The 11,570-nt window shown below is 40.7% G+C and overlaps 1 protein-coding gene across 3 annotated transcripts in view; it reads left to right on the top strand.

Annotated features, from left to right (window-relative positions):
• The first annotated feature begins 1,077 nt into the window (after window positions 1-1,077).
• Window positions 1,078-11,570, top strand: part of Txlng (taxilin gamma) — a 45,608-nt gene continuing 35,115 nt past the window's right edge. For all 3 annotated transcript variants that reach the window (XM_028762165.1, XM_028762166.1, XM_028762164.1), the window contains exon 1: window positions 1,078-1,189. In XM_028762165.1, the coding sequence (XP_028617998.1) occupies window positions 1,088-1,189 (102 nt within the window). In that variant the 5' untranslated portion in view covers window positions 1,078-1,087. The remainder of the gene's footprint in view (window positions 1,190-11,570) is intronic.

Genomic DNA, 11,570 nt, shown 5'->3' with positions numbered 1-11,570 from the left:
AGTTTCTTTCTTTTTTTTTTTTGAGACAGGGTTTCTCTGTGTAGTTCTGGCTGTCCTGGACAACTGGCTGTCAGTGTTCAACTGTAGGAAAAGTATATTTGCACAGATTTTCATAGTGAATTATTTCAGTGTCTGGATTTTGTGATGATCTGTGACTTCCAGACAATAGGCTACTGAGGATCTGGTTTCATTAACTAGAAAACAGGATATTTCTATGAGTGATATTCTCCAACATAACAAGAAAAAATAACTGTTTTAGTAAACAGAGTTCATGATATTTTTAACTAGCAAAACATATGGTGGAAAAAGCAAGAAATTTTCAACATGAATTAATCTTGAACTAAGCGTGGAGAACTGTGTTTGAAGCCAGAGCAGTTGAGCAAAGGTGATTAGGCCTCCAGCCCAAAGGAACTCTGGACAGAAAAACCTTGGTGAGAACTCTGATAGAGAGGCTATACTCTGGGCAAGTGTCCAACGTCTCAAATTCTGAGATTGCATCTCCCACCTCGAAAACAGCAAAGTTAGAGTCTCTTATTCCCAAATCATACTTTCATAATTATGAAGAACAACAACAAAAGCAAAACCACAAAAAAGTGTCTCCGGTTCTATTCCTTCTCAAACTCTGGAGGATTTTAAAACTTTTCTTGTAGGTTAATAAAGACTACTTTCCGGTACCGCGACATTGCCCCTCAGAGACTACAAGCCCCAGAAGGCTGCACATTCAGCACAGCGGGTACTATTCCCCCCCCCCCCCCCCGCACAACCCCGCCCCCCGGACTCTCCTATACGGATCCATCACTGGAAGCCGTGGCCGCACATTCTGCTGGGACTTGTAGTCTACTCCTTTTCCCTCTCCGCGCAGACTCCAGCGGCCTCGGTCTGCCCTTCGGCCCTAACAGAAGCCCAGCCCAAAATTCTACGCTCCCCACCCCCATCAAACTGCCTTCCCTCAGGAGCCAACCTCCTCCGGTCACGTGGGAAGACACTCACGCTACGGTTGGTTGGGGTGTAAAGGGGGCGGGGCCGATGCCCCTGAGAGGTTCCGTGCCCCTGGTCCAGCCGCTTGTTTGGCTGCTGCCGTCACCTCATGGCGACTCCGCTTGAGGAGGCAACGCGGGGAAGAGGCGGCGGTACTGAGGAGGCTATTGAGGGCGGACGGGGCGGACGGCGACGCAGTCCCCGGCAGAAGGTCAGTGGAGGGGACGCCTTCGTTGTGGTTGGGTCGCAGGAATGATTGGGTTACCCTTTTTGGGGTTCACCTCTTCACTTATCCCCTTTACCTTTAGCTACCGGACGAACATCCGGCCCTTTCCCCCTTTTCCTTCAGAAGAGTGACGATAGTTGGGAGCAGGTGGGGGGTTTAAGTCTGAAATGGATCGGGTGAGAAGGGACGATGATTGAGACTTGGGAACGCTAGGCTGTAGGGGGCTGAGGAAGGACAGGGTGGACCCCAGGCTGAGAGGGTGAAGGGGTGCTAGGCAGGGGCGCTCCAGGTGTGACAGACACGTGCGGCAGGCGCTGCCCTGGGTCGTCAGGTGTTGTGTCTCAGCCTGCGTGGTCACTGTGCACTGGGACTCCGCTGCCCAAGGAGGTGGCAGTGTGGGGGTGGGGGCTTACCGGGGTACAGGATCGCCCTCTTGGCGTTGGGCAGGTGCGTAGGGCGCGCTCTGCGGGGTGCTCCCCGGCCTCTGAGCAGAGGCTGTTGCGCAGTAAGATAACAGCGCACAAGCCCGGACTGCCTTTCGCCCCTTCCCCCCTTCCCTTTGCCCCACCCCCCGCGGCCCCTCGCGACACTGTGCGGGTGACTACGCGGGGGACGCCGCAGGGCTTCCGACACCCACACCAGGGCTTGGTCTCGGGGCATCACCGACCTGCTTTGAGTGTGAGGCTGAGGATGAGGTGGTGATGCTGAGGATCTAGCATCCTCGGCTGATAGCTGTCTCTCCATTCCTGCAACCACCCTCTGTTTCTTTTCTTTCTTTTTTAATTTGGTAAGTGGAAACTTGAGTGCCTCCTGGGCTTTGGTTTTGGTCTTTCTTAACCTAGGAGAGGAGCTGGACCATTTGTTCCCCCTTGCCTTACTTGACTCATGTCAAGGAGTTTTCAGTGTCTCCCTGGATACAAGAAAATCGAGATCTCTTTCAGAATGGGAGAAATCCACTTGTTCTGGAGCTCAGTGGGTGGAGTTTTGACAACGATTGCACAACGAGTAGGGTACAGGGCTTTCAGGCCCAGGAACCAAGAACTGGGGTGTATGGTATTGAAAAGGTGTAAATTCCGTCCCTTTGCCTTGCAGGAGAACATACTGAAACAGCTTGACTTGTTGGACACCCTGCTTGACCACTGAGAGCTATTTAGTATTATTTAATTATGTATTTGACTAATCTTAAAAGCCACTCCTGTATGAAGTTACGAAATAATATTTTTCTAATGCGATTCATGAACTTCAAAAGGGAGAACAAAGGTCTGGTTTACATTTGAGCACTGTCAAGAATTGGTTTTTTTGGGGCCTGTTCCTTTTCTCCCTCACTTTTTTTTTTTTTTTTTTGAAATGGGTTATCCTGTAGCAGGCTGGCCTCATTTGACTGTGTACCCCAGGCTTGTCTTGAATTTATCATTTTCCTCTTGCCTTCGTTTCCTGAGTGCCGAGATTACAGCAATGAGCCACCACTCTGGCCTCTGATGCTTTTTTTCTAAGGTCAGGTATTTTCATGTTATATTCTGTTTCTCATAAAAGAAGGACCTACTGCTTAGAAGACTGGAAAAGAAGCGGTGGCCCAACAGTTCTTTAGGGATTCAACACTGTCACTTTGGACATTTATTCCCTGAGGGTGGGGAGCCAAACTCAGTGTTTGATTTCATAGGTTCCCCAGGGGAGGACTCTGATAAAAAGCCACTGCAATTGAGGACATAAGTTCCCTTTTATGCCACTGGAATAAGGACAAAAAGTCATTGAATTGGGAAGTAAGGTTTAATCAACTAGTATTTTAAACTACCGAGGGTAAGAGGTAATAGCACTTGGAGTTCAGGGCTTTGGTTAATGGCTGGATATGAATAGTCTTATATATCTGTTGTTTTATTTTTACTACCTTTGTATTTCTTTGCTCATGCTCTGCTCTTTTGGAAATCTTTTGGTTTCTATCTGACTGTAAAATGAAGTAGAAATTAACATTACTTTTTGAATCACCAGTTCAAAATTGGGTGAACATCTTGTATCTGTAAACATTAATTTTTAGTTGCTCATTCATGATCTTCAGTTTATTGATTCTAGGTGAGGAACCTAGGAAAATATTCCTTTTTCTAACTTAACCTCTATATTTTTGTTTTTCAGGAAGCAGAAATGATGTTAAACCATTTCAGTTGTTTTTAAAGTATTGGAGGAGTTAAGAAACATGATTTCTTGTTATTATTTATATCATAGGACTTGAAGAAAAGTGGAGATGGGCTCTGTTGGTTCCTGGTTCAAATCATCTGCCTAGTCATTTTTATTTTTCTGAAGCAGTGTCTGGTCTGGTCTCCCAAGTGCTGTGCAAGTGAGATTACTACACCCACTTTTTAAAAAATTGACAGAATCTTGCCTTGTTCATCTGGCTGGCCTTGAACTCCTGGCTTAAGTGCCTAGTTACTCTTGACCTGCTCAGTTAATTATAGCATGGTTTCATAACTATATTCACTTGAACAGGCTCTTGAGGTGACTTTTCTCTTCTAAAGGTAATATTGCAGTATATTTTTAGGTGTCATTTGAGAAATTGCCTTAAAACTGCTGGTATTATAGGCACTAACCACATGTAGTGATCTAATTTGCATATTTTTTTAATACTAGGGATTGGGTGGTGGGGATTACAGGTTTGTACCATTGGGCCCAGCTTCAATTTGTTAAAGTTAAAGTTTTAAACTTTCTTTTTCAATTTTACTATCCTAACTTCAAGAAGGCAGGCAGCTCTCTGTGAGTTCAAGGCCTGCCTAGTCTACAAAGTGAGTTCTAGGACAGCCAGGGCTCTTACACAAGAAAAACCCTGTCTTGAAAAACAAAACAAACAAAAAACTAGTTATAAGCATAAAGTACAGAGTTCTCATGTTCCTGCTCACAAATACCCCTTCCCTAAATGTTGTAGTAATGTGTTACAGTTTGTTACAGTTGTTCAGAAACCACAGATACATTATTACTGACTAACCCCATCGTTTACAGGGTTCAGTGATGTTATATAATGTATGAATTTTGGCAAGTATATAATAACATGTGCCTAGGGTAGCCTATGCTCCAACTAGTCATCCCTCCCAACTGCTGGCACCAACTAATTTTTTTTTTTTTACTTTGTTGATAATTATTTGTGTGTTTGTATGTCAGTGTCAGTCATGATACCTGTATGGTGGTCAGAAGACAACATTTACCATATGTGTCCCCATAGATCAAGCTCAGGTTGGCAGCAAGTGCCTTTACCCTCAGCCATTTTTGCCAGCCTGTGCTGTGTTGTTTTTTGAGATAGTATTTCACCATGTAGCCCAGGCTGGCCTCAATTTAGGCCAATTTCTGATCCTCCAATTTTAGCGTTCTGAATGTGGGGATTACAGGCATGTGACATCATATCATGTCAAGTTGCCACTGTATTTATGTGTTTATTAGCAGTCTCACTATGGTAGTCCAGAGTGTCTTCTAAACTGGTCATGTAATTGTCTTCATAGTTTAGTCTTTTCTAAAATGTCTCAGTGTTTTTGTATTTAACTAAAGTTCTGCTTGGGAATGTTAAAAGATGATTTATCATCATTGAATAAAATTCTTTGGACAGACCTTAGAGAGATGTCTCAGCCATTAAGAGGCTGATAACTGCTCTTATAGAGGACTAGAGTTCAATTCCTAGCACCCGTATCAGGTGGCCTACAACTCCAGCTTCAGGGAACTCTTAATGCCTCTGGCCTCCATGGGCACCTATACATACCCTTATACATACAGATAGTTAAAAATAAAAACCTTGACATACCCTTATACATACAGATAGTTAAAAATAAAAACCTTGACATATATTTAACTATTACTAAATTTGCTTTTAGGTCTACAAACCATTTTGAAGTCTAAAATATAATGCTTGGATTCACCTTAACAAAACTTTACATTTATATAGTGTCCTATCATTTTTATAGCATACTTGCAAATGCATTAATTCTTTTAGCATCACTCAGATGCTGTAGAGAAGGTTGGGCAGCTGACATTGTCCTCATTTACTGATGACACACTGCTAGGTAAGTGAGGTCAGGTGATTTGCCCAAGGGATGAAGCTAAGTCTGGAACCCAGTGCCCTTTCATCTATACTATGGTAATAAGTAGTGTAGCAGTGGGTAAATAGTATGGGTTTTAGAGTCAAGACTCTTGGCTCTCTGCCACTTAATAGCTCTGTAACCTTGGGCATATTTCTCAGGGTACAAGCTTCAATTGGATTGTCGGGAACGTGGGGTTGCTGCTCTCTACACCATATTAGCATTATTGTAAGGAATGAGTTGATGTGACATTTGGCATAGTGTGGAGTATATAAAATTTTATATACTTTGGAAGGGATAACATATGGTGGATCAGATTCTCTTGCTCTTATGGGTGCTATTAATTTTGTAATCTGTCTCCAGGCTTTGTATTTTTTCCCATTCCTAGAATCTCTGTAATAAAGCAGTCAGGATTAGGCAAGAGAATCATTTTTGTTCATTTTTTTCTCTTATTTGCCAAGTTGGTGAATTTCTGCTTTTCTGGCATAGATAGTAATAAGTAAAGTAATCTAGTTACATTATTTTAACTATTGCCAAGGTTTCATTTAAAATTTTTTTAAATTATGTATATGTGTAGGGGTATGTGAGTGTAGGTGCTTGTGGAGGCCAGAGAGGGCACTGAATTCCCTGGAGCTGGATATCACCACACCTGGCTTCCTGTAAATTCCTTAACTTAATTGTTATTTAGAGCTGGATAGCATTCCATTTTAAAAAATATAACCAAGATTTCATTATCCATTCATCTGTTAACTGACAACTAAGTTGATTCCAAGTCTTTACTATAGTGAATAAAGCAGCAATAAACATATACAAATAATCTTTAAACTGATTTCCACAATGGCTGTATTAATTTTTACCCCACAAAATTTAACATTTACTCATAGTTGATCTGGGTGTGATGGCAGAGACAGGCAGATCTCTGAATTGGAGGCCAGCCTGGTCTACATAGTGAGACATAGGACAGCCAGAGCTTCATAGTGAGACACTGTCTCAAAACAAAACAAACCTACTCATACTTGGACCATTTTTTTATGATTCCTAGTTGAAGTTCTGTTTCCACTTGCAACTAATTAAATTTTATTAGTTGTGAAAAAAGGTACATAAAATGATCAGTGTATCCTATGTTGTCAAAACACTTCTTATTAGAATTTATTGTTTTGAGTGCTGATTTCTATGTTGTATTTCTAAAGTGTCCACAGAATGGCCTTTATTAACCCTTCTATGAATAATAACGACTTGTAACACTCACACATTTTTTATCTATCTTCTTTATTCATAGAAAAGTCAAAGGAGAAAGGAGAGCAAGATAAAGTAGTAGTTTAGAAACACCTTTTCTTTTTCTGTCCCATACCATGCCAACCTCTCCATAGGGTCCCACACTAGTCTAGGCTATCTGAAAACTCAGGATGTATGTAACCTTCATTGGCCTTAATCTGCTGGCAGTCCTGCTTCAGCTTCCCAAGTCCTGGGATTATAGGGTTGAGTGACTATGTTCCATTACCAAGCACATTTCTCTAAGGATTGTTTGGACATAAGTGTAGGCCTTGTTAAAAGTGCTACAAAAACTTATTGTGTGTGCATGTGTACAAGTAATTTTTGTCATGACACAAGCATGGATGTCATAAGACAGCTGGTAGAATTGGTTCTTTCCATTTTTATTAGATTCCAGGGATCAAACTCACATTGCTAGGCTTTGAGGCAAGTGCCTATATCTCTTGGACCATCTCACAAAGCCACAGATAATGCTTTTTGTAAACTATCCTTTATTTAAATATTATATTTTTAAAGTTATTTATATTGTTTTGATGAGGGTTCAGACAAGGGCTCACTATGTAATCTGGCCTCTAACTTAAAGAGATTCATCTGCCTTTGCTCCTCAAGTGCTAGGATCAAAGCATGCACCACTATAACCCAGCTTCATTCATCTGTTTATTTTATGTGTTAGTGTTTTGCCTTTATTTGTGTATTCATATATGTGTGGGACAGAAGAGGGCATCAGGCCCCAAGAACTGGAGTTAATGTTATGAGCTGCCATGTGGCTCAACAGCCATTGTCTATATTCCGTGTATCTTGGTGTCTTCCTTATTGTTTTTTTTTTTTTTTGAGATAGTCTTATGGAGCCTAGGTATAGCAGAAGATAACCTCCTCCTACATTCATCTTCCAGCTGCTGAGATTTCAAATGTTGCCATGCCTGGCACTTGTGCTCTCTTAACAAATTTCTTTTTTTTTTTTTTTTGTTTTGTTTTGTTTGGTTTTTCGAGACAGGGTTTCTCTGTGTAGCTCTGGCTGTCCTGGAACTCACTCTGTAGACCAGGCTGGCCTCGAACTCAGAAATCCACCTGCCTCTGCCTCCCAAGTGCTGGGATTAAAGGCGTGCGCCACCACCGCTCGGCAACAAATTTCTTGAGGATAGTAAAGGTTAAAAATAAAAAAAAGTAATGAAATGACAAGAGAAAGAAGGAAGAGAGAGAAAGATTATGTCTCTTTTTTAGTTTGGAAAAGCAGCTGCTTTTTATTTTAAAGGAGAATCATTTGAGCTCAGCAATTTAGCAAATTGAGACCAACCTTTATAACACTGCAAGACTCTGTGAAGAGAGGGCAGAGTGGGAAACTGAAGGAGTGTAACTTCTAGATTACAAGACTGCCTTCTCACTCACATTGGCACTCCTTGGCTCATGCTAAAGAAGCTGGCTATCATGTTTTTAAAAGGCTGATGGAAAGACCTATATGGCAAACAACCAAGGAAGGTCTTGGGCCAACTGCTTATGAGGAACTGAGGCCTCAATCCAACAGCCCATATGGAATTGAACCCTGGCAACAACCATAAGAGTAAGCTAGAAAACGAATCCTTCCCAATCAAGGCTTCAGATAGTTTCAGCCTATGGGACCCTGTCAAAGACCCAGTCAAGCCACACCCAGGTTGCCAAACTATGGAAATTGAGATCATAAATAATTAAAGCTACCAAAGTTTTGTGGTAGTTAACACAAAATCAGTTTTCTTTTTGAATAAATTAGCTTTAATTTAAATTTTCTGGCATAATTAATATTATGGTAAATATTATTAGGTATAGCCCATGACAACAAAAGTTTCTTGGAATTCTCAATCATCTACTCCCTCTGTTCCCCCAATGCTGGGATTAAAGGTATGCTATAGAATGACTCTTTGTTTTTAATTTACACTGATATATACATCCTGTACTGGATGTTTGGTTTATTTATGTATTTATTTTCATATTTGGTTAACCTTGGAGAGCTGGCATGGAATCTATCTAATTCTTTTGGCAAGTGTATTAAAATTATTTCAAAGACTTTTTGTTGGTGGTGATTTTTCAAGACAGGGTTTCTCCATGTAGCCTTGGCTGTCCTGGAACTCCTAGAGATCTGCCTGCGTCTGCCTCCCAAGTGCTGGGCTAAAGGTGTGTACTACCATTGCCTGTCTTCCTTCCTTCCTTCCTTCCTTCCTTCCTTCCTTCCTTCCTTCCTTCCTTCCTTCTTTCTTTCTTTCTTTCTTTCTTTCTTTCTTTCTTTCTTTCTTTCTTGAGCTGAGGACTTGCACTCTACCACTGAGCCAAATCCCCAACCCCTTCTTTCTTTTTTTTTTTTAAAGAGAATTTAAAATAATTTGTATGTTAGTGGTGTGTGTGTTTGTTTATTTGTATGAATGATATGGAAGTCAAAGGACAACTTAGAAGAATTGGTTTTCTTCCACTATGTGTGATCCAGGGATCATCAAAATCAAGTTGTTAGGCTTGGCAACAATGCCTTTACCCACAGAGCTATCTCATTGGCCCTCAAATATTATTTAGAATAGTGATATTCTTTTTGCCATATATGGATTGTCATTATTTAATTAGCTAGTTTTTAGATTGTTTCCAGTTTTGGATAATACAAACAAAATAGTGGTTTAGTGAATAACATTTTGAAAGCAAATATGTATTCAGCTGTTGATAGAGATTTGTTTACCTCTGCAAACCTCAGAAATACTAATTTAGATATTTTGATATTTTACTGATTGGCCTATTTGGGCCCTTTGGCGTTTGTTGTGTTGTTGTTTTTTTAATCTTTAAAATTTGGTGGATATTGCTGGGTGTAGTATATATAGCACACCTTTAATCCCAGAGGCAGGCAGATCTTTGAATTTGAGGCAATCCTGGTCTATAGAGTGAGTTCCAGGATAGCCAGGACTATACAGAGAGACCCTGTCTCAACAAACAAACAAATATTGGTAGGTAAAAAAGTGACATCTTACTTTAATTAGGATTTAAATTTAAAAATCAATATTATTGTTCACACATGTATGAATGTGCATGTGTGGGAATCAGAATTCCTGGGAGTTGGCTGTCTCCTACCATGGATTCAAAGGATTGAACTCAGGTTGTTAGGCTTATGTAGCAAGTTCTTTTCTCCACAGATCTTTCAGGGCCATTCATTGGCATTTAAATATATATTTATTATTTTTATATGTATGTGTATATGTGCACCTATGTGAGTTTGTGTGCCTTCTACTTGTAGGAACAATTGGAGGCCAGTAGAAGACATTAGTTCTGGAATTACAGGCAGTCGTGAGCTGCCATGTGGGTGTTGGCAACTTCAACTGGGTCTTCTGCAAGAACAGCAAGTGCTCCTAACCACTGAGACATCTATCCAGGCCAATTGACATTTTTATTCATATTTATTTTATTATGAGCAAGGTTGAAATATTTATTGGGCATTTTTAGTTCTTTACTTGTGATAATACCTATTCACACCCTTGAAAACTAGGGCTTCCTATGGCTTTTGGGTTAGTCCGAATTTTTCAGTTACCATTTAGTGACTTGATTGTACACCCCTCCTCCCCAGGGTTGTTTGTGGTTTTCACTTTTCATGGTTCTGTTTTGCTTTACCTGCAGGTGTGCCAACAGCACTTTGTCTGTCTCCCTCCCTCCCTCTCTATCTCCCTCCCAATGTGGTTTAGGATATGTCCTAAATCATTTGTTTTCTTAACCAATTTAAAGTGATACCATTTTTAATGTTTGTGTGGTTTATACTTGAATATTGTACAATATAATTAGGAACTCTCAGATAAGTATTTCATGAGTGAAATATAAATTAAATATCACCTGTCATTTTATATTTTGAGACATGAATATTTTTTTAAAATTTTGTGTCCAGATGTTTAAACTCACTCTCTCCCTCCCTCCCTCCTTCCCTCCCTCTCTCCCTTCCTCCCTTCCTTCCTCCTCCTCTTCCTCTTCCCCCTCCTCCCTCTCTTTCTCTCTCTTTCTCTCTCTTTCTCTCTCTTTCTCTCTCTTTCTCTTTCTCTCTTTCTCTCTTTCTCTTTCTCTCTCTCTCTCTCTCTCTCCCTCTCTCTCTCCCTCTCCCTCTCCCTCTCCCTCTCCCTCTCTCTCTCTCTCTCTCTCTCTCTCTCTCTCTCTCTCTCTCTCTCTCTCTCTGTTCTCTTTATGTAACCCTGCCTGTCCTAGAACTCACTGTGTAGACCAGGCTGGACTCAAACCCCCAAGTGTGGGATTAAACGTATTTGATATTATGCCTGACCCAAACTTTAATTTTTGAGACAGGTCTCTCATTGAATCTGGAGCTCATCAGTTCAACTAAGCCATCTGGCCAGTGAGGTCTTAGAGATCTGCTTTTTTCTATCCCCCTACTCTCAACTTCTAGTATCCACCCCACTTTCTGTTGTATGTGGATGCTAGGGATCTGAACACAGGTCCTCTTATTCATGCAGCACATAATTTACTGACTGAACCACCTCCCTAGTTCCTAATGTGTTGCCTTTTGAATATAGGTATAAGTTGGGTGCCATGGTGCATTATTATAATTTCAACGCTTTGAAACCTGAGGCAAAGAGGATTATAACAAATTTAAGGACACCTGGTATATATAGTGTAACCTTGTCTCAAAAGACAAATACTGACAAATAAATAATTGGCATAAAAATTATAGAGCTATATAGACCAAAATCTAATATATACCAGTACTTAGCAATTACCATTTTGATGTGTTAAAAGTAAAAGCCTTTTCATTTCATTTTATTCTTCTGTTCTAACAGAAAGGCCTGCTATTGTTTAAGGAAGCATCGATGCTGGATGTGGTAGTGTACCCCTATAATCCCAGTATTTAAGAAGCAGAGACACATTGATCTCTGTGAGCTCAAGGCCAGGGAGGACCACATAATGAGACCCTGCCACACAAAAAGAGACACTTAGTTGAATTATACACTTTTTAAAATATTTGAGTGGGGTTTTTTTCTGGGAGGGGTAATAGTATGTGTTTTGTTTGGTCTCTGTGGAAACCAGGTATGCATGTAGAGGGTGTT

The sequence above is a fragment of the Grammomys surdaster genome, unplaced genomic scaffold (genome assembly GCF_004785775.1).
Source record: "Grammomys surdaster isolate TR1022 unplaced genomic scaffold, NIH_TR_1.0 131, whole genome shotgun sequence".
Lineage (NCBI taxonomy): Eukaryota > Metazoa > Chordata > Mammalia > Rodentia > Muridae > Grammomys > Grammomys surdaster.
This window is presented reverse-complemented; position numbering and strand designations above follow the sequence as displayed.